Here is a 23868-nt window from a genome sequence, read left to right as displayed (position 1 = left end):
TCTACCAATAATTGTAAACTATGGATAGGAATGAGTATAGTCCATTACATAGTGCTCTGACGGTAGGGAACACTATTATTTTTAGTTAGCGGTGAGCCCCATTGCCTGGAGGGCCTGTGTGCAGTTGCACATATGGTAAATTCATGCCTAGGCTATAGCATTATTTAATTAGGTTGTGCGGACATCCACTGGCTATAGAATTACAGAGGTACAACTATTGGATAAACATTTTTTATCTAGTCAATTTATTACATACAGTCCAGATAAAAGCAGCACATCCAGATCAGATGAATAGCTTAGCAATGGGTGCAAGCACAATTAGACCCGCGGTCCTCTGGTTCACCATGTAGTAGACATAGATGCAGCATGCCGGCCAGTTGCAAAATAAATAAGAGGTTTATTCCATGATGCAGCTGACAATGTTTCGGTGACCTCCATTTCAACTGTTCAATTTATCACATAGTAGGGACTGCATAAGTTCTGACTGCAGACAATGGAATAAGTTTAGGACCAAAGGCTGTCCACTGAGCTAAAGATTGCCTCGGGCACCCCTGCTGTCTATATGTTGGGCCCACTGCTCCATTGTCTGACCTGTTATAATGTGATATATTGTTATGTATTAATTTATACACTGTACCTTTAAGTGTGACAGAGTGATCAGGTGACCCTGATGCCCCAATGGAGGACCCCCAAACCTAGGTGTAGGGGGAGGAGCTGTACAGTCTAGTCTAGCCTAGTCTGGGGCTGAGTCTGGACCTTTTCAGTAGTAATGAGTTAGCAGAGGAGAGTGTAATAGGAGTAAGTAGTGGAGTGCTGATATCGTGAGGAGAAGCCTAGGGAGGAGAAGACTACAAAATTCCACAGCCACGCCAATCTGAGGAAAAACCTCAATCCTTCCAGTATTTATCAGCTGCTGTTATAATCCACAGGAAGTTCTTTACTTTTTGAATTACCATTCTGCCTGACCACAGTGCTCTCTGCTGACACCTCTGTCTATTTTAGGAACTGTCCAGAGTAGGAGCAAATCCCCATAGAAAACCTATAGGTAGTAGAGGTAGTAGTCGCCACATATATATATTTAAAAAATATATATATATGTAAAGCAGCTCATCACACAACATTCACAGGTAGCATTCCCTAAACATCAGCTTTAGCTCCCGTTAAGGAGTCTCAGAAACTGATTGGGATTTAATGCTGCAGACAACCTTGTTTTGGGGTGTTGCCCCTTGTCACTACAGAGCAGGGTGTCCTGGCTTGGCTGGTGAGAGACTGTAGCCTAGGAAAAGGGGGTACGTCCTTGTCTTGGGTGTATAAGCAAAGGTTTATGTTGCAGTTATTTCCTTTTTCATGTTTACATATGCACCCTTGCATGTATGCAATCCCTTTCAAATGTTGCTTCTTATCATGAGAATCCACGAAAACAAGGCAAGGCAAGCATAAAAGCGTTTTCCCTTCTTTCGATATATTTCTGCTAGAGATAAGTCAATAATTCATGCGAAAACAGTAATAGATACAGGCGGAATACAGGAGCGATGCTTAGCAGATGGTAGGTGACGGTATGTCTACAAGGGAAGGGTGCTTTAGGCAGAATGAAAATGCTTCTTACTGCTGGCACTTACCGTACTTATCAAATTAGGCAAACGGACTGTGTGTACGAGACTTTACACTTAAGAACAAGCCGGCCATAAAGCTTACCTCCTTGACTTCACAAATTATACCTTTTTATTTTATACTGGCAGAAAAAGAATGGACAGGTTCGGAAACCGACTGGTTGCAGTTATACTCACTGTACAGGTGCATTGGAGACAGGGTCCATGTCCAGGGGGTTGAAATGTTTGTCCATCAGAATATATTCTCCGCTCAAAGTCACACACTATGTAAAATAAACATTACAGCTGTTTTGTTTTTTTACTGTACTACATTTTTATACTTTTCCTTGCTGCAAAGGTAAAAAAAAAATCTGCTAGTACATCTAGATCACTGTTTCCCAACCAGTGTGCCTCCAGCTGTTGTAAAACCACAACTCTCAACTTGCCTGGACAGCCTTTGGCTGGAACCAACAGCTGGAGGCACGCTCATTGGGAAACAGTAATTTAGATGTACTAGCAGATTTTTGTTTTACTTTTCTATTAATCTATTCTTACCTTCACAACTTGGGCAACATTGTGCATTGACTTTTCCAGGGTGACTGCACTGTGCAGTAGGGCACTGCCTGTCTAGATGGTCACAGGACACCTCCCCTGCCTTATATATAGACAACAGACAAGTGTCAGAAATGATTCAGTAACATAAATGATATAGTCAAATCATTCTAATAATAATACTAATTATTAAAGGAATATACCATACTCACAGAGCAAGTACAGCTGAGGCAGGGGTCATGGGAAGTTGTAAAAACATCTCCTTCTGCATATGTGCGAGAATCAAACTCACATCCCTCACATCTAAGAGACAACAGAGGTTGGATTGGCACAATCTGCAGGGTATATTCAAGCCTGGCAGATATGTTGCAGACATTTCTGTGACTACGGGTCTTTGTACAATCAAAACAGTTTGGCACTACTATATCCCACATGCCCACATACCTGCCTTATCCATGCGGTCTTATTGTATAAGGCTGATACAAGTGGTGCTTTAAGGGGTACTCCGGTGGAATTTTTATTTTTTTTTAAATCAACTGGTGCCAGATAGTTAAACAGATTTGTAAATGACTTCTATTTAAAAATCTCAATCCTTCCAGTACTTATCAGCTGCTGTATACTCCACAGGAAGTTATTTTCTTCTTGAATTTATTTTCTGTCTGACTCTGCTGACATCTCTGTCCATGTCAGGAACTGTCCAGAGCAGAAGCAAATCCCCATAGCAAACCTATCCTGCTCTGGACAGTTCCTGACATGTACAGAGGTGTCAGCAGAGAGCACTGTGGTCAGACAAAAGAAATAAAAAAAGAAGAACTTCCTGTAGCGCATACAGCAGGTGATAAGTCCTGGAAGGATTAAGATTTTTAAATAGAAATTAGTTACGAATCTGTTTAACTTTAAAAAAAAAAAAATTCCACCGGAGTATCCCTTTAAGTCGAGAAAGTAAGACTCTTAAAACATAATCAAAACATGGTAGAAGAAAAGAGAGATTCATGTGACTGCTCCATTCATCTGAATGGGGTTTGCAGAAATCCATGCACAAGTTGCAGAAACAACCCCTTTTTTAGATAAATAGAATATATTATTCAGATTTTTTTGCAAGAAATCTGCCATGTGTTTATATAACTGAAGTCAAAACAATGATTTCTTCTGAGAAAATTATTTAAAAAAATTTGGGTATGATAATCTGGTTCGTAAGACCCAGGTAAAATACAGTAAATCTTCAAATCGTTCATATATAAAAGTCATAATTCAACCAGTGTTTAATGCTATATGGTAATGACCTCCCTATAAAAGTAACAATTTGCCAGGTACCTTGGGCAGCATTCTCCTGGTTTTCGTACAGGGTTCCTACACAATGTGGGGCTACAAGGTATTGGGCTGCATTGAACATTTCCATTCTGCAAAATAATACGTGTATGAAACATAAGACATAAGTTATATATAAATAGAAATCGAAAAGTATAAAGGCAATAAATGAATAACAAGATAAGATAAAGTGTGTGTACTACAGATAAGAAGGGAAAATCGCACCTCACAGATACAGCGTGTACAAGAGTCGGAGCTTCTTACTGCTTGCCCATTTGGATATGTTCGCCCATTATATGAGCAACCTGAAGAAAAAGATATATTGATTGGACAATTTCTACCACTGTTACTTTTTCATAGTTTGTTTGGATGGCTCCCAGTTCCTGTCCGTTATCGCTTCCTCCTTGTTTCTGTGACATGTTATCCTGTGGGGACGACTCGTCACAGGAACAAGGAAAAATCACTACAGGACCCCAGGAAATAAGGCGCCCCTTTAAGTTGTCTGCATAACTAGCTGTAATGGATAGTGAAAAACAGGAATCCCCTATTCCTGGCCTGCAATGTTAACAAACAAGGGTGTAAGGAATTTCATTAAAGCAGTACTGTACATATTGGTCAGACATGTCAAAAGTTATTGATCGCACTGGGTCTCACTGCTTAGACCTGCAGACATTGTGAGTTATTAGCCAGGGAAGCAGTTGGTATTGTGCCTCACTCTCCAGTTTTCTATGCAGAGAAATGGACGTATCTCATAGCCGGCCAGGGAGCAGAGTAAAATGCTGCCTGTTCCATGGCTAAAAACTCACAATGGTAGCAGATCTAAGGAGTGAGACCCCATGTGATCAACAACTTTTGACATGTCTGATGGACATTTTTAATGACAGTAATGCTTTAGTGGGTCTATTCACACGTACAGTATTCTGCGCAGATTTGAGGATCAGGATTTGAAGCGGTATTAAGTCATTTAGTTTACATTATTATCTGCAGCAGAAAATCCAGTCCATCAAATCTGTGCATCAAATCTGCACAGAATACTGTGCGTGTGAATACACCATACAGGGGTTTTCCGGCATTCTGTGCCAAATGATGCAGAATGGCCGTCATTACCCCTCCCATAGACATGAATGGAGTCGCGGGGGTCGCGGCCTTGAATTGTCCTTTGGTGTATAAAGCTGGAGTACCCCTTTAAGGATCTTGGTAAAAAAAAATTTAAACGGTGGCCAAACAGGCACAATGTCTTCCTTTTGCAAGCAACGGATTTTGCCAGCATAAGATGTAAACCATATTTTATTGCTATAAGGTCCTCTTACCTTATTGTGTGTAACACAAAAAAAAAGAAGAGATTTGTCTAAAGGTCAACTTGGTGATAACATGAAGAATGTAAGTTTATTTGTAATTTGGTCAAAATTAGAAATAATAGAAAGATATCAGTTCATAACTAAAACTGTAACTTTATTGATACATGTGCCATGTCATCATGGAAGGACTCTGGGTGCCAATATATACATGTTATTGTCCAGTTTGTAATATCAGAACATACATAAGGGAATTTCTATGTTGTCCCAAAATACAGTGTTTTTTTCATCATAGGTATACCTCAACTATGAGAGACATAATGAGAAAAAAAATCCATAAAATCACATTGTCTGATTTTTAAAGGATTTATTTGCAAATTATGGTGGAAAATAAGTATTTGGTCACCTACAAAAAAGCAAGATTTCTGGCTCTCACAGACCTGTAACTACTGTCCTCCACTCATTACCTGCATTAATGGCACCTGTTTGAACTGTCGAAGGACACCAGAAACAAAATTGTAGACCTGCACCAGGCTGGGAAGACTGAATCTGCAATAGGCAAGCAGCTTGGTGTGAAGAAATCAACTGTGGGAGCAATTATTAGAAAATGGAAGACATACAAGACCACTGATAATCTCCCTCGATCTGGGGCCCCACGCAAGAACTCACCCTGTGGTGTCAAAATGATCACAAGAACAGAAAGCAAAGATCCCAGACCTCATGAATGACCTGCAGAGAGCTGGGACCAAAGTAACAATGGCTACATCAGTAACACTACCACCACACACACCAGGGACTCAAATCATGCAGTGCCAGATGTGTCCTCCTGCTTAAGCCAGTACATGTCCGGGCCCATCTGAAGTTTGCTAGAGAGCATTTGGATGATCCAGAAGAGTATTAGGAGAATATGATATGGTTAGATGAAACCAAAGTAGAACTTTTTTGGCAAAAACTCAACTCATTATGTTTGGAGAAGAAAGAATGCTCAGTTGCATCCAAAGAACACCATACCTACTGTGCAGCATGGGGGTGGAAACATCATGCTTTGGGGCTGTTTTTCTTCAAAAGGACCATGATGACTGATCCGTGTAAAGGTAAAAAATACCAGCAACGGTGCGTGAAAACCTTTGTGTGTTATTGCCAATAAAGGATATATAACAAAGTATTGAGATGAACTTTTGATATTGACCAAATATGTATTTTCCACCATTATTTGCGAATACATTCTTTAAAAATCAGACAGTGTGATTTTATGGATTTTTTTTTCTCATTATGTCTCTCATAGTTGAGGTATTCCTATGATGAAAATTACAGGCCTCTCATCTTTTTAAGTGGGAGAACTTGCACAATTGGTGGGTGACTTAATACTTTTTTTGCTCCACTGTATATGCATTATCTGAAGGGACATGAATAAAATATATCTAAAGTAATAAGACAAAAGCATTAGAAATGTAAATAGCTGGACTTTTGTGCATAGTCTTCATTTCGCAATCTTTCTCTGCATGCTGTCCTGTGTATCACATATGTTCACAGTCTGAGACACGGGACATTATCATCCAATTGTATTTCAGAAAACATTCTTAACCTGAAGATCCATAGATATCAGTAACATACCATCACAAACAGGGCAGCAGGTCCCCTGCCTTGGTGGAGCTGGGTTTCTACACAGAGAGGCGCAGTGACGTTTTCTACATTGAGTTTTGCCCTCCTACATTGACAGTGGGAGAAAAAGTTATAAAATAACATGGCCTTGTTATTTTTGTACGCGTGTTATTATTGACAGGTTCAAGGACAGAGAGGTAATATTCCGTGAAATTAATAAAGCCAGAAACTAAATTAGAAAACAGAAATATACACGTAAAAAGGAGTAACTGGGGGTAGTTTGTACAGCTGTCCTAAAAGATTAAGTTTATGTACCACACAACGGCAACTATGACACGGCTCTCCATGTGGTTTCCATTCCTCTTCATGTCTGCGTGTTATTGTTCCATCAATGCAGCCTACAGGTGGAAGGAATGGATGAGATATGGTTGCGTTAGCACAAGATGTTATCGGGTTCAGACACACTGACGTAACTAGTAAAAAAAAATAATAATAAACATAAGGAATTTCCTTAGAGACTAGTTAGGTCACTGTTTTCAGTGACAATATCTCTGTCCTTTTATTAGCTTTTTGTATGTCTAAGTGTCCTATAACTACTAAGTAAATTGTGCTGACCAGATCTTTAGTCAATCAGACCTCTTTTTCTATAGTAACATGAGTGCTCTAACATCCAGTGCTGTTCCACGCTAGTTATGCCTCTCCTGGTGAATCCCTTTTCTATATCTATTAAAAGTCCTGTTCACCTCATGTACCCTCATCCAATACTCTTATCCCATGTGTCATTCCGTCCCATACCTCATCTTTTATGAATGTATTGTTCTGTGACTTTCTGTAATCATATAAAAAACAATTAGTAAGAGTGCATTCACACCACGTTAAAACAGTTCCCATATCAGGTTTTTGATGAAAAACTTATTCCTCAAAACCGGACTAAACTGTATCAAAATGTGTGTACAAATTTTAACCCGTATACAGTTAAAAACCGTATTCGGTTTAAAAAATTATGTCTGATTGCATCAGTTTTTTAAGAAAAAAACATATACCGTATTTATCGGGGTATACCACGCACCGGCCTATAACACGCACCCTAATTTTACCAAGGATATTTGGGTAAAAAAAGTTTTTTACCCAAATATCCATGGTAAAATGAGGGTGCGTGTGTGCTCGTGTATACTCCGATACATCCCCAGGAAAGGCAGGGGGAGAGAGGCCGTCGCTGCCCGCTTCTCTCCCCCTGCCTTTCCTGGGGTCTAGAGCCCTGCTGCCGGCCCTTCTCTTCCCCTGGTTACCGGCGCCGCTGCCCGTTCTGTCCCCCTGACTATCGGTGCCGGCGCCCCATTGCCGGCGCCGATAGCCAGGGGGAGAGAAGCGGCGCCGACAGCCAGGGGGAGAGAAGGGGCAGCGGCACCCATTGCCGGCACCGCTGCCCCGTTGCCTCCCCCCATCCCCGGTGGCATAATTACCTGAGTCGGGTCCGCGCTGCTCCAGGCCTCCGGCGTGCGTCCCCTGCGTCGTTGCTATGCACGGCGCGGCGCACTGACGTCATGCGCCGCGCCGTTCAGCGCATAGCAACGACCCGGACCCGACTCAGGTAATTATGCCACCGGGGATGGGGGGAGGCAACGGGGCAGCAGCGCCGGCAATGGGTGCCGCTACCCCTTCTCTCCCCCTGGCTGTCGGCGCCGCTTCTCTCCCCCTGGCTATCGGCGCCGGCAATGGGGCGCCGGCACCGATAGTCAGGGGGACAGAACGGGCAGCGGCGCCGATAGCTAGGGGGAGAGAAGGGTCGGCAGCAGCGCTCTAGACCCCAGGAAAGGTAGGGGGAGAGAAGCGGGCAGCGACGGCCTCTCTCCCCCTGCCTTTCCTGGGGGTGTATCGGCGTATAACACGCTCACAGACTTTAGGCTAAAAATTCTAGCCTAAAAAGTGCGTGTTATACGCCGATAAATACGGTAAGTTTTTAACTTTTCACTCCATTATGAATAAAGTTTCACTTGTTTGATTGAAATTCCAAGAAAAAAAACTGTGCAAAGTAAAAAAAACGTAAAACTGTGAAAACTGGATTGAAAACATTGAAAATGTACTCAGGAACTGTATTGCAAAAACCTAATTGCACCCTAATAAAAATGTATCTTAAATGCCAAAATAAAAGACAGTTCAACACTTCTGGTTACCTTGACACCTCTTACAACATTCCCCGGGAACCTCTTCTTGTAGAGCACACGTCAACTTGGGGCAAGATATGCGTATACAATTGACATTACCATTCTGCAAAAGAAAGCACAGATTTTATAGTATCAACACAAACACAGTCAACAAAAAAAACGCATGAAGCGTTGTATACAAGTCAGACACCATAGCACTGCAATACATATAGAAACAAATGAAATTACCTTGCACATACAGCTTTCACATGGATCACCATTGCCTTTAAAGGTGACACCATTTGGTATAATGTCCCCTTGAAGATCACAGGCTGAACAATCTGGACAGCAGGAACCTCCTTTTACTCCATGAGTACAGGATTGTGGACAACGTATAGCATCAGTACATTTCACTTCACCATCCTGAGCATCAGAAGAAGAGAGTGGGTAGTCAGCAATAACAAAAAGAAGGAATACAATTGAAGCAGAAGAAGCCATTCCTAGATTTACATGGTAAAACTAAAGAGAGCAAAAATGACAGTATATATACAAAGGTGGTAACATTTATGTGTGCTGTCTATACAGTCAATGCTGGTCAGATGTGGAATCTTCATTTTATTTTATTTTTTAAGAAATGATTAACCTGTTTAAGGCTGGATTCACATCATATTTCACCAGTACATATGTTCCTTTCCGGCACATATTTGTTCATTTTGCACAACTTATAAAAGAAGTCTACTTAGCTCGTAAGTCATGTGAACAAAACAAACAAAAGCAGAGAATGAACTGAATGTAGTCACTAGTTGGGTATTCCAGGAAAAAACTTTATTTTTTTTATATCAACTGGATCCAGAAAGTTAAACAGATTTGTAAATTACTTCTATTATAAAATCTTAATCCTTCCAATAATTATCAGCTGCTGAAGTTGAGTTGTTCTTTTCTGTCTGGCAACAGTGCTCTCTGCTGACATCTCTGCTTGTCTTGGGAACTGCACAGAGTAGAAGAGATTTGCTATGGGGGATTTGCTTCTTCTCTGGACAGTTCCCGAGACAGGTGTCATCAGAGAGAACTTAGACAGAAAAGAACAACTCAACTTCAGAAGCTCATAAGTACTGAAAGGATTAAGATTTTTTAATAGAAGTAATTTTATTTATTGTTGTCCTTAGTGGGATTTGAACCCAAGTCCCCAGCACTTCAAGGCAGTAGTGCTAACCACTGAGCCACCATGCTGCCCTTAAGGGCAGCATGGTGGCTCAGTGGTTAGCACTGCTGCCTTGCAGTGCTGGGGACTTGGGTTCAAATCCCACTAAGGACAACAATAAATAAAATAGAAGTAATTTACAAATCTATTGCCGCTCAATGCAAGCCTATGGGAGCCAGTTGATATATGAAAAAAGTTTTTTCCTGGATAACCCCTTTAACTCAATGTTTTTTTTTGCCAGTTCCCTGCAGTATCCATCAGCATACCTTTTTAACAGATTGCTGACAAACGTTTGATGTATTGGTTAAACACAATGTGAACTCAGCCTATGAGGAAAAGCAAAAAGGAATGCTGTACTATCGCATGCAATGTATCTTAAAGTGATAGCAATAACTGCAACTCTTCATAAAACTGCACCAAACCTGAACAGTGTGAGCTAAAGACTCCTATTAACACTTACTGACCTGACACATGCAGTGTTGGCAACCATCTGCGGTGGTAATGTTTTGGCCCGGTAAAAGGGAACGTCCATGAAAGTCACACACTAGGAGGAATAAAGGGAACAACATGTAGGTGATGTCACTGCCATCTTGAGGAAAGTCTTCATGGGCCATAGACCTCTTCGATGTCTGTCACTGTGTCAACCTGTGGTGAAAGGGACAGACACCATGGTCTATTGATCCCTTCTTTTAGCCAAATTATGGGTGGTCAAATTGTACTATGCCAGCTTCTGATAATCCTTTATTTCTAATACATTTTATTGAAACACTAAACCCCTTTTCTATATTTTATAGCTATGAAATTATAGATAAGTCAGGTATCTACACACCTTTAATATGCAGTACTCCCAGTCTAAATCAATGAAGCAAATAAGGGGAGTGAAATAAAATGTAACTTTTACTAGTTATGCGCTAAAAACACACAAATATATAGTGAATGTAAATATGGGTAAATGTTACCCATATTTACATTCACTATGGGGGAGATTTATCAAAACTTGTGCAAAGGAAAAGTTGCCCAGTTGCCCATAGCAACCAATCAAATCCCTTCTTTCATTTTGCAGAGGCCTTGTTAAAAATGAAAGAAGCGATCTGATTGGTTGCCATGGGCAACTGGACAACTTTGCACAGGTTTTGATAAATCTCCCCCTATATATTTGTGTGTTTTTAGTGCATAACTAGTAAAAGTTACGTTTTATTTCACTCCCCTATTTGCTTCATCTATATTTTATAGCACCAACATTAAAAATGAAAATAGATACTCTTCATTTTTAGAAGTTAAAGCATTATTTGAAAAACTTTTGACATGTCAGACCCGCTACGACCACAAGCTGTAAGCCATGCACTTCAGTCCCCAGCTGTCAGATAAATACTACTCATTTACTAGTTTAGTCTGTGGGGTTAATGAGTCGGATGGATGGCTCGGACAGCTTGCAATTGCAGTCTTAGGACAGTAATACTTTAGGGTGTATTCACATGTACAGGATCTGATGCAGATTTGATGCTGTCTTCAATTATTTGTTTACAGTGAAATCTGCAGCATCAAATATGCAACTGATTCTGTACGTGTAAAAACACCTTAAAATATCAATACAGAGGAATCTTTAGCATAGCTTAGTTAAATACAACACTGTGTAAAAGTCAGAGATTATTGGTTTGTTGATTCTAAACTGACATTTAATAAAATGAAATTATTTTCAGGAGTATAAAAAAAAAAAACAGGACTAAATTCTAAATTCATTGAAAAACTAGCCTTATACGTAAAGTATAATCTCAAGGTTAAAGGTCCTAAATTTCTTCATTCTTTACTTTTGAGCACCCACTGCCATTTTGTCTCTTCCAATCTTCCAATTTTAATAAGAAGGAGCCACAGCAGTGTCATCTCAGAAAGAGGTGTTCATTCAGGTGGCACATGCATTGTACTACCCTTTACAAATATATGAACATCATTTAATAAATCTAACTCCATTGTTGTCTTAAATCTGAAATAATACAAAGGTGTTCCTGTCCATCCTGTCACTGTGAGATGTTGTACACTCCTAAAGCACTGGGAGAGTCTTCAAACCATCATTCAAGAATGGGAAGAATCAATTCAAGTTGGTGAATTGTGATAAGGCTAAAACAAGTATAATTTATGATGAAATACAATCTGCTAAGTGTTTTATTCTAAAAACATGAATTTACTGCATTTATGCAAGATGCAGTGTTGTAAAGATAAAGGTATACTTTTTAAAGGGGTACTCCGGCGCTAAGACATCTTATCCCCTATCCAAAGGATAGGGGATAAGATGCCTGATGGCGGGGGTCCTGCCGCTGGGGACCCCCGTGATCGCCAGTAATCAGACCCAGAACGAACACGCTCCGGGGACTGATTGTAACCGGGGTGCTGCGTGCAAGATCACGGGAGTCCCCAGCGGCGGGTCCCCGCATTGTGATGTCACGGCCTCGCCCCCGTGTGATGTCACGCTCCGCCCCCTCAATGCAAGCCTATGGGAGGGGGGCGTGGGGGTCCCCAGCGGCGGGACCCCCACGATCAGGCATCTTATCCCCTATCCTTTGTATAGGGGATAAGATGTCTTAGCGCCGGAGTACCCCTTTAACCATCTATTTCTACTGAAGATTTACCTGGGCAGGAGGAACAGCACTGGCCCGGTGTGGATACTGGATTACTGCAAGCAGCTACTGGACACTGTACAGGCAAACATCGCACCAGATTATTCTAAAAAAAAGAAAAAAAAACAAATAGAAAATATTAAAAGAAGAAAAAATCCAGGATGTTTACATTGTACTAAAAGAGATTGCTCTGGGGTTTTGAAGATCTCTACAATAACAGGACCTTATGTATACTCCCACTCTCCAGTATGCTTGTAAATGAGGTTCAGTCTCTTTAATGACTGTTTTGTATCCATACATCCTGTATGTATAGAGGAGTGTAAGGATGAGTTACAGTATGGACATATGCCACCGTAGAGAAGATTTACACATATTATTCACATAAAGAATCATTCCTATAGACACTGACAGCAGGACACAGTTTCTTGTGAAACCATTTAAGAGACACAGAGGGACATATCAGGCGTCATATGTAAAGCATTAGCAACGTTTGACTGTTTTCCCCCCTATATTCTGTTTGGCTGGTTGCTGCAAATAAGGTCAATGTTAACAACATATGGTGTCCATGGTTGCTAATGAGCAGTGGACAGAGAGGACATCTGTATCTGGTACTGACTGTAAGACCTATCCTGTACTGACTTCCAGAGTGAGTGGACTCGTAAGACAGCATGGAAAACAAGAGCTTATCCTCATCCTTGGTGTTAGGAACCAAGTTGTACAGAGCAGATGTCATTTATTACCTGAGAAGTGTTCTGTAAGTTATTATTTTTCTATTCCTATTGTTTTAGAACTTAAGTGACATTTGTGGTAACCTAGTACGGGATGGTGTTTGCCTGTACCTCTCCTGCCATGTCAGGCAGTGTCCCTTCATGTCCCCAGGGCCCCCTCCCGTGCGAGCAGCAGTAGCCGATAAGTCACGGCTCCCTGCGCTACTGCAGGTTCTGCTCGGCGTCCTGGATTCTTTGAAGGAGCAGCGGTCCTGTGCGGAACGAGCATCCGAGGAGGATATATGCTATGAACACCTCCGGTGACCGGGGATAGATGTTGCTCCGACTTTTTCTCTTTTAGGCGAAAAAAGTTCTTTTTTTCATCCACAGGTTATCCTAAAGGGCATGAAAAGTCAAACTAAACTAGTGCCATAATAGGAATGATTTTCTGTGGATGCCTCCCTTTTTTTGCCTTGTTTTTTTCACTTTACAGGGTACTGGTGACATATTACAGTGAAACCAAACTGATGTTACACCATAAGTAACTGTAAATGATTATATTGTATACTTTACATCATAAGTCTATACTAAATCTCCATAACGGCTCATCGCCATCCTGATGAAGTTGGTCAATAAACAGACCAGCAGAAACGCGTTGAAGGTGCGAGTAATATTAATATCGTTGGAGTGAAATATTCTGTATGGCACTATTGCCCCTTTTTGAGAGATTTATTAATGTGTAAATCCTGAGCGCTGTGGGCTCAGGTGTTCATTAATAGCCTGGTATTTGTATCATTTTAATGGTGACGGGCTCACGATATAATTTGTGTTTTTTTGGTGTGTTTTTAATAAAACACTAATAAAAGTGATGTTTTAGGCACTATCCATATACAAATTCTTTTTCTATTTCTATGCCGGATAGCAACCACCTAGTGGGGTAGATGAGGCCAAAACAATAATCATCAAAACAGTGTAGTCCAGTACAGCTAGGCCAAAGCCTACAAGTCTGCAGCCACATCTAATCTGTAAGTCTTCTATGTCTACAAGTCAAGTCTCTACTGTTTCTACCAAAGTCATAACAGTAGCACAGTGGCCTGCATCATCATTACCACTACGTGTCCAAGCAAGCCTGAGAGGTTCCCTGTGTCCCGGTCACCTCTGTGGAAGTTGGTAATCTGTGGAATCTGTAAAGACTGTTATACTGCCTTCTTCAGTAAAGTTCCAGTTGCATCAAAACCTGCTTTGGACTCTCATTGATTATATGCCATTTCTGGGTTGGTTGTCAGTGGTACCCTACACCATACCACCACATCCTGGCGTCACGAACAATCAGGGTTAACAACAACTCGCCCCAGTGGTTAATACCATCTGGCCCCACCACCTACACCGCTACACCCCGTGGACCTGCCATACACAGTGGGTCACCACACTAGGCAACAACGGCTCTCTACTACTCTGGAAACCTTTTCCCATCCAACCAGTGCTGCTGTAGGTAATGTGGCCTACTGCCTATAAGACGGCATGTAAGACAATAAGATAATGGATTTCAAGACTCACAGAAATTAGTTTGTGAAGAATAAAAGGAAGGTTCTCTTGTTGATGGAAAAACCAATTTATTGTCTTTGAATAGCAGTCAAGCAGTCTGTGGGCAGTGTCAGAGAGTATGGGTGTATGACCCACTGAACACTCATGATGAATAATATTGGACTGACACAGTAAAGAAAAGTCAAATCCCGAGTTATAATTTTAATGGGAATACAAAAATATCAGAGTCAATTGTAATTTTTAATATTAAACAAGGTAAAGGATTACAATATTTGCAATGGTTCCTTGTATCTTGTACCATTTTCTTGCCCAATGTAAAATGTTGGTTATTGCCAAAGGGATGAAGGGCACTGTTTACACCACAAAAGATTTTAGCTCATCTGCACACAAATAACACCCCTTATCCTCTCTTCTATTCACATCCTATTATGACCTGTAAATCCATTGACAACAAGAACATGACATGATAAAAGGGCTTCATGCTTTGGTTTTGAAGAAAACACTTATTCAGAGCTGGGACTTCAATATATTAAAGGACATTACACGTTGTTTAGTTGTGTTTGTGCACTGGGATTGTACACGCTTTGTATTCTGGATATAACAAAGATCGACCATTATGTAATTGGAGTCTCAAGGCCTAAGTGGGTCACTCACCGAACAGGAACAGTTCACACAAGGATTGCTCTGTGACAGAAAGAAGTCTCCATTTCTGTGAGATACTCCCTCATATTCACATCCTAGAATCAACAAGTCACAAGTCAACCCTACTGGCCGATAAAACACATGCTTACAATTCTCAGCCCCATTATTATAAGGATTTCATCTCACCTTGTTGGCAGAGTGCACAGCATTGTCCAGGTGGGGTATACCTCTTTATACAGGTCAATTCTGGACAGCGCTCTCTCACGCACTGGACTGTTCCATCCTAACAAAAGACATGTTTCTATATTACATATTCAATTCTTTTTGCATGTGAAAGTAAACATGGCTTTATTCACCATGGCAAAAAAGTGACATGAATGAACACAAAAAACTAGGTGGAGCAGTAATGACAGAAAGGGATTATTTCTATACCAGCACTTTTAGTATATTTTCTAGATATAAAGTCCTGTGTTATTTTTGTACTTTGTGTCTATAAATTATTGCTAACCAGAATTCAATGCTGACCTTGTATCCATAGGTTTGAGCATCATTTGTTTGCCTGTGTGTATATGTATCTGTCCTATTTCACTTAAAGGAAAACTGTAATCCTGTTCACCCACACTAAACCCTGGGTTATAGGTTATAGTGCAGGTGGACAGGAGACTGATGCAGGCTCTGTGACTAAGATACGTGCCTGCACCCCGGAGTGGTGTCCCTCTGAAGGTCCGCTTCTTTCTTCGGTAAATTGCACACAGGAGGCGGGCCCGCCGGGTGAATTTGAATATTCATAGGCGCTCAGACATCTTATCCCCTATCCTTTGGATAAGGAATAAGTTGTCTTTGGCCGTAATACCCCTTTAAATGTATTCATGTAAACAATGGGAAAAGCAGGGGGGATTTAAAGTTTTTTTTTAGGAAGAGGTGTTTTTATATTTTTAATTAAGTTATTTTATTTTTATTTTTTGCTTTCTTCTTAACACTTTTTTTGTTAGCTTCCCAAGGATACTTGAACATACTCTGCAATATTATGAAAGGCTATAACAGGAGTTCCAGTATGGCAGGCATGGAGGCCCCTGGTTGCCATGGTGATTATGTGCTACTGAAACCCAGACCGGACCAACACCTGTCATCTAACTTCCTATATACCAGTCACTGATAGTGGGTGTCAGGTGCAGATAGCAGCCAGCCCCAGCTGGGTATGGAGTGGGCTCAACTCCTAAGCCCACTCCATACTTCCCCACCTGACAAATGACATACCTATATGTGAAATGTCGGGAAGGAATTAAAGATGCACTTCCCGAGTGATGGCTTTAGATTCCATCCAGGAGATCACTAAATGTGTCACTCAGACAGCAGAGGTTGGGGAGAATTCAGGGCAGAGAGGCCAGAATGCTGCATATTAGGGGCCACCTAGAGGACACTGTATTGTAGGATGGATTAAAACTTGTTTTTCTTAGCCATGCAAATAACAAAGATTCACCAAGGTCTATGTGGTGGCCCAGTACAGGAGTTGCACCCCTGTACCCTTGCTGCTGCAGTGGCCCATTACGGGTTGTGTCCTAGTACTTCTCCTGCCTTGTCAGGCAGAGTCTCTCCATGTCCCCAGGGCCCCCTTTATGTGTTATCCCCTATGTACATAAGTTGTATAATACAAAGTACTGTTTCTTTATTAGCTGTTACCATGTAATTGTTACTCAGGAGCCACTAGTGACCAGGTGACCCCCCCCCCCCAAGTGACCTATGGGCTGCTTGCACAGTCCCCCTATAAAAGCAGGGGAGGGGCTGCAATCTCTCTTTTAGCTCATTGCTATTCCTGCTGAGGTCCAGTGCAGTCGTCACAGAGTGCGTCCAGAGCATTGGAGGCCTCAAGCCTAAAGTCTGCAGCCACAAGTCAGCTCAAATAAGCTCAAAGTCATCTTTGTGTCAATTGTCAAGTCAATCAAGTCAAGTATTCTATATAGTCCCCCTGGCCTGCACTAATGTGTCTCTACATCTACGTACTGCAAGTCCCAGCAAGCCTGCAATGTCCCCCTGTGTCACTGGTCACCTCCTTGGGATATTGGCTGTACTGCATAGACTGTGTCATCTGTTTACCCTCAGTAAAGCTACCATTGTCCATAACTTATCATGTCTTCATTGCCCCCGTGCCTAGCCCAGGACCAGCGGTATTATCTTTGGGTGGTTACGGCTAAACCACGCCCTGGCATCACAACAAGAAGGGGTTAATAACATCTGCCCCCAGGGTTACAACATCGGCCCTACATTGCACCCCTGCTGACACCACACTGCCCAGTCAGACCACCTCCATTCAGTGTCCCCTGCCCCCCCTTGCACCTGTTCCATTGTCTATTCCTTTGTATGCGTGTTATATAATGTATTATACCTAAAACGTGTTATAGCTTTAAGAACAGTTGACATGTGATTAACCTGTTGTCATGTGATTGTAACCCAGTGAGGTATCGGTGACCATGTGACCTAAGGGTGACCTAGGGGACCCCTCCAGAGTCTCCCCCATGTAAGCCCTGGGTGGAGCCTCTGTTCTCTCTCTTGTAGCTGAGTTGCAGGGAGGTCAAGTCCTAGGTGTGTGTCTGGAGTCCATAGAAGGCCTAAAGTCAGTCAAGCAGCCATGGATTATCAAGTCCATTGCCCAGCAGATCAAGTCAAAGCCTGGTAAGCTTAAGAAGGGGTGAAGTCAGTCATAGTCTGTCATAGTCAAGTCAGTCCAAGTCATCCTGACTTAAGTCAGCGTGGGCGGAATCCAAATTGTCCAAGTCCATTATAAGTCCCAGCAAGCCCTAAGGTCTCTGAAGTCAGTGGTCACCTCTGTGGGCCTAGCCAAGCTGTGTAGACTGCTACATCTGTCTGCCTCAGTAAAGCTGCCGTTGTTCCGTAACTTGGCTTTGGAGTCATTATTTGCCCCCCATGCCTAGCCCAGGATCCAGTGGTATTCCTTCAGGTTGTGTAGAGGATAAACCACGCCCTGGCGTTACGAACACTATGGGTTAATGCCATCTGCCCTCATCCCACCCCTCACCACATCTGCTTATCCCTAGCCTTTCAGCAGTTTTAAAGGGTCAAAATTGCTGACAGACTCCCTTTCAATAATAGAATTCCCACTACCTGCAGATAACACTAGGGGGAGCTTTAAATCATGTTAAAGCCATATACATCCACCTTCAGCTACTCTTAGCTGCTAAGCTTCACCTTTGATTCAAATAGAATAAATCCTTGGTATGATACTTACCTTGCATGTACAAGTGGTACAAAGATCTGGTTGGAACCTTTCTCCATTGTTCAGAATCTGCCCATGATACTGGCAGTTACCACATTCTGGGCAACACTTTCCAGGTGGAGTGAAAGGATGTTCACAAGTTATCGTGTCACAGACGGCTGAGATGCACTTCACAGAACCTCCCTGTTTGAATACAATATATTGAGCTGAACAAAAGTAATATATATATATATATATATATATATATATATATATATACTGGCGCTAATTCCTAGATATTGCCTTAAAGGCCGCTAGTTGAACAAATGGAAATCGAGCTGACCATTTACATATGTACTACAAATAAAGCAATATATCAACAGCACAATGGGGACTGTAGCAAGTATGTTCAGTGTCAATGAGGGGCCATATCAAATGTCAATGTATTTGCATACCAAACACCCCACTCGGTGTGTGTATATATATATATATATATATATATATATATATATATATATATATATAGTGTACCACACTCAGCTCAGAACTGAAGGCACATTGGTGTGTTGTCACTGCTTTTAGTCACAAAGAATTAGGCTAGGTTTCCAGAGGTTTCCAGAGGTTTTTTCTGGAGTTTTTCTGAAAAACTGCCACAGGAATTATTGAGCCAAAGTCAGAAGTGGATCTATGAGGAAGGTAAAAGGATGTCTTTCCTTTATGTATTTCTCATACCTTTGAATACACCTCTGCCTTTAGCTCAATAACTTTTTTTTCCAAAAAATGCTAAAGCTGCAATTTTTATTGAAAGTGTTGTAGCACAACTTATTTTCTTCAATACAGGTTTCCGCATTTAAAGTATACTTTCTAAATATGCACAGAGTTATCACAATTGAATTTGTTTATATTCATAAATATGACTCATACTAAATAGTAAAATACCAGACAATTTTACATGATACCTGACAAGTACAGCTTATACAAGCATCCTTCTTCCATGTATCTCCATCCAGGTGACCGTCAGAGCAGCCTGATGTAAAAAAATGCTTAAAGTTTGCCAAAAGCTAATGTACATTAATGAATCAACCACATTCATTTACACATAAGAACCTGGTTGTATGGCCACTGTTGTCTAAAGATGAATTTTATAACATAATATGCTAATGTTGTGTCTTTTACTGACCACATTTAGTAAACATTCACAATGCAGGGAGAAAAAATATGGAACTAGGCTACGTTTCCACTAGGATTTTTTTATTTTTATTTTTTTTTAAATGCCACTACAGTTTTTAAGCCAAAGCCAGAAGTATATTCAAAAGGAATGAAAAATATAGAGGAAGGACTTATACTTCTCCCTCATCATATTATCACTTCTGGCTTTTGCTTAAAAAAACTGCCAAGTGGAAACACAGCCTTATGTGGATTTCTGTACAGATGACTATTAAATGTGGTTTGTTCTCCAAGTCACAATCATAGACAAACACAATGGGGGAGATTTATTAAAACCTGTGCAGAGGAAAAGTTGCTAAGTTGCCCATAGTAACCAATCAGATCCCTTCTTATATTTTTGACAAGGCCACTGAAAAATGAAAGAAGCGATCTGATTGGTTGCTTACGGCAACTAGTTAACTTTTCCTTTGGACAGGTTTTGATAAATCTCCCCAAATATATCTAAACTAATAACAGACATTTAACTTCTTTATTTGTTTCATATGTATGGGTTTGTCTGGTCTATATGTATGGGGAGGTAGGAAGGGATTGCTGTCAGCAACTGTGTATGGTCAGCCAATGGGAAGCTGTGACAAATTTGCATAAGGAATTTTTTTAAGAATCTGCTGCAAAAATTTAAGGATAAAACATAGTTTTCTGTTGTGGATATGCCAGTGAATCCGAAATGTGTGAACATGGCCTTATGCCCTTAAATTGTTAATAAAAAATCTAGAAAAAGATCTGCCTCCCTAATCACTACCTTATCTCTCAAATCCTCCGTTCTGAGCGCCTCCTTCTTTTTATAGATTACAATTTTATCTATTTCCTGATTTGTGAATATGCCTTACCAGAGCAAATCATGGAGAAAGGGTTAAGTGTTCATACATTTACTCACCCAGACACTGAGGCCTGTCTTTCCGTAGGGAGCACTTTACTGCACCCCCAACACACACACAGATGTTACATGTGTCTTTCTTCCAGGTCTCACTGTCTTGATACTCTTTTCCTTCCCATAAACATGTGGGTCGGCGACATTCACAACCCTCCAGAGCTTTTACCCTGGCCTGGAGATCAGCATTCTGTGGGCATAATGATAAGGTGGCTGTAAAACTAAACCATTAGGTGGCAAGGCACTTCATCTCAAGTTCTGACCTAATGTCAAATAATCAGAACTGAAGATATTTAATCTATAGGTATAGAGTTCAGGATTTAATGGATCATATCACGGTAAGCTGTAATGGATTTCATGTGTCTGGCAACAGTCATGTTAAGCCTGAGAATAAACAATTATCTAAATCTCCCCGGGAAAACCTTATCAGCTCAGCGCTTTAACAGACTTTACATGACGTGAGTCAGAGAAAGAATGAGAGCCTTTGTCCTGAGTTAAAGGGGTACTCCCACCCTAGACATCTTATCCCCTATCCAAAGGATGGGGGATAAGATGTCTGATCTCGGGGGTCCCGCCGCTGGGGACCCCCGCAGTATTGCATGCGGCACCCACCTGTTTCTTGTCCGGAAGCGCTGGAGGGTCTGAGTCGCGACTACGGGAACGTAAGTCTGTGATGTCATGACTCTGCCCCCGTGTGACGTCATGCCCGTCCCCTCAATGCAAGTCTATGGGAGGGGGCGTCACGCCCCCTCCCATAGACTTGCATTGAGGGGACGGGCATGACGTAACACGAGGGCGGAGTCCGGACGTCACGCTCCCGTAGTCGCGACTCAGACCCTCCAGCGCTTCCGGACAAGAAACAGGTGGGTGCCGCATGCAATACTGCGGGGGTCCCCAGCGGCGGGACCCCCGAGATCAGACATCTTATCCCCCATCCTTTGGATAGGGGATAACATGTCTAGGGTGGGAGTATCCCTTTAAAGACCAGATATCTTCAAAATTAAGTTTTCTAGGACTTCCCAAAAGACGTTACGGTCAATGGGAAAATATGTCAGAGTTGATTTTAAAAATGCTTAGAAGAGTATATGAAACCTGTCACAAGTATATCTCCTAAGGGGCATGGTATTCTACAAGTGAGGAACCACCATCTTCATCTCTATGGGCTGCCACATACACCGTGATAAACAGTGGTTGTGCCATAAAACAATGCGTTGATGCATGATTCATTATGGAATATTTCTAATATTGCCTCATCAGATATTGTTTCCAAATAAAGGAATAAAATGATGTGTTCTCTCCTGGAATTTCTCATTCAAATAAATGGACAGAAAACACAGAGACAAATACCACTTGGCATGTACAGGCCAGGAATGCCCTGATTTGTGGTGACCTTTTGCACATAGCTAATTCGTTCCAGTGTGAATGCAGGTATTCATTTGTTTTCGGAAGTCCAGGCGAACATAAGAACTTTACCCCATGTTGTATTTATTGTATTCTTTCTCCAGATGAGTTTACAATCTCAATCTAAAGTTAACCTAAGACGTTATTATACCCAGATGTAAGTTATTCAGCCAACTAGGTCCAGGCTGTGTAAGCATAATGAATAAAAGAAATGTACAGGATACAATAAAAACCATAGGAAGGTATGACAAAACCAATAAGGTAAATAAACCTATAGAAAAATATGTAATTTAATCTGATTTAACCAACCTGAACTTTTACCATGTCCAGCATATTAGTCAAAGCCTGAACAACTTCCTCCAGCCTTCGCATTCTTTCTTCCTGAGAAAAAAAAGTTGAGGGCACTTCACTCTGCTGCTGCTGGTAATGTCGTGTGTCAGACATGTCTGGTGCTCGGGGTTGCCTCTGTACATCCTCATCATCCATGTGTCGCTCCTCAGACAAGGAGTAGGAAAGAGGAAGAGAATCTGTAGAAAAGAGGATGGTCTTAGATGACATTGTGATACCATATATAAGGTATCCCTGAGAATAAATATGTGTACCGCATTCACCTATTCTACCATGAATTCATGTGGAGCATGACACTGTATTTATGAATACAGCAATGGAGAAGACACCGCCATTTACATGCTGACAAATGCATACAGTAATTCAGGATATATCTATATTTTCTATGAGCTATGGCAGAATATGAGATGATATTTGGATTATTTTGACCACATCATCACTTTAAGCATATCTGCCCTAAAGATATGACCACCCTATATCAAGGTGTGCAGAATTGTTAGGCAGCTTTTTTTTCTCAGACAAGGGGGGAGATTTATCAAAACCTGTGTAAAGGAAAAATTGACCAGTTGCCTATAGCAACCAGATTGCTACTTTCTGTTTTGAACAAGCCTTTATAAAAATGAAAGAAGCTATTGTTACGCCGAGCGCTCCGGAGCGCTCGCTTCACTCTCCCCGCGGCAGCGCTCCGGTCACGTCCTCTGACCCGGGGCGCTGCGATTCCGCTGCCAGCCGGGATGCGATTCGCGATGCGGGTAGCGCCCGCTCGCGATGCGCACCCCGGCTCCCCTACCTGACTCGCTCTCCGTCTGTTCTGTCCCGGCGCGCGCGGCCCCGCTCCCTAGGGCGCGCGCGCGCCGGGTCTCTGCGATTTAAAGGGCCACTGCGCCGCTGATTGGCGCAGTGGTTCCAATCAGTGTGTTCACCTGTGCACTTCCCTATATCACCTCACTTCCCCTGCACTCCCTTGCCGGATCTTGTTGCCTTAGTGCCAGTGAAAGCGTTCCTTGTGTGTTCCTTGCCTGTGTTTCCAGACCTTCTGCCGTTGCCCCTGACTACGATCCTTGCTGCCTGCCCCGACCTTCTGCTACGTCCGACCTTGCTTTTGCCTACTCCCTTGTACCGCGCCTATCTTCAGCAGCCAGAGAGGTGAGCCGTTGCTAGTGGATACGACCTGGTCACTACCGCCGCAGCAAGACCATCCCGCTTTGCGGCGGGCTCTGGTGAAAACCAGTAGTGGCTTAGAACCGGTCCACTAGCACGGTCCACGCCAATCCCTCTCTGGCACAGAGGATCCACTACCTGCCAGCCGGCATCGTGACAGTAGATCCGGCCATGGATCCCGCTGAAGTTCCTCTGCCAGTTGTCGCTGACCTCACCACGGTGGTCGCCCAGCAGTCACAACAGATAGCGCAACAAGGCCAACAGCTGTCTCAACTGACCGTTATGCTACAACAGTTACTACCACAGCTTCAGCAGTCATCTCCTCCGCCAGCTCCTGCACCTCCTCCGCAGCGAGTGGCCGCTCCTGGGATACGCTTATCCTTGCCGGATAAATTTGATGGGGACTCTAAGTTTTGCCGTGGCTTTCTTTCCCAATGTTCCCTGCATCTGGAGAT

General features: G+C 42.1%; 1 protein-coding gene across 1 annotated transcript in view; it reads right to left on the bottom strand.

Annotated features, from left to right (window-relative positions):
- The window catches only part of KCP (kielin cysteine rich BMP regulator), a 117295-nt gene that overhangs the window by 54689 nt on the left and 38738 nt on the right, over positions 1-23868 (bottom strand). Inside the window, exons 4-20 of the mRNA XM_056573113.1 lie at positions 22214-22431; positions 20510-20693; positions 19368-19435; positions 18442-18612; positions 15384-15480; positions 15210-15292; positions 12316-12409; positions 10156-10235; positions 8740-8913; positions 8521-8614; positions 6662-6744; positions 6359-6452; positions 3675-3754; positions 3456-3541; positions 2354-2444; positions 2145-2244; positions 1788-1873 (exon numbers count right to left, since the gene is read on the bottom strand). Of these exons, the coding sequence (XP_056429088.1) occupies positions 1788-1873; positions 2145-2244; positions 2354-2444; positions 3456-3541; positions 3675-3754; positions 6359-6452; positions 6662-6744; positions 8521-8614; positions 8740-8913; positions 10156-10235; positions 12316-12409; positions 15210-15292; positions 15384-15480; positions 18442-18612; positions 19368-19435; positions 20510-20693; positions 22214-22431 (1883 nt within the window). The remainder of the gene's footprint in view (positions 1-1787; positions 1874-2144; positions 2245-2353; positions 2445-3455; positions 3542-3674; positions 3755-6358; positions 6453-6661; positions 6745-8520; positions 8615-8739; positions 8914-10155; positions 10236-12315; positions 12410-15209; positions 15293-15383; positions 15481-18441; positions 18613-19367; positions 19436-20509; positions 20694-22213; positions 22432-23868) is intronic.

Source organism: Hyla sarda, chromosome 4, assembly GCF_029499605.1.
Source record: "Hyla sarda isolate aHylSar1 chromosome 4, aHylSar1.hap1, whole genome shotgun sequence".
In the NCBI taxonomy this organism is placed as follows: Eukaryota; Metazoa; Chordata; class Amphibia; order Anura; family Hylidae; genus Hyla; species Hyla sarda.
This window is presented reverse-complemented; position numbering and strand designations above follow the sequence as displayed.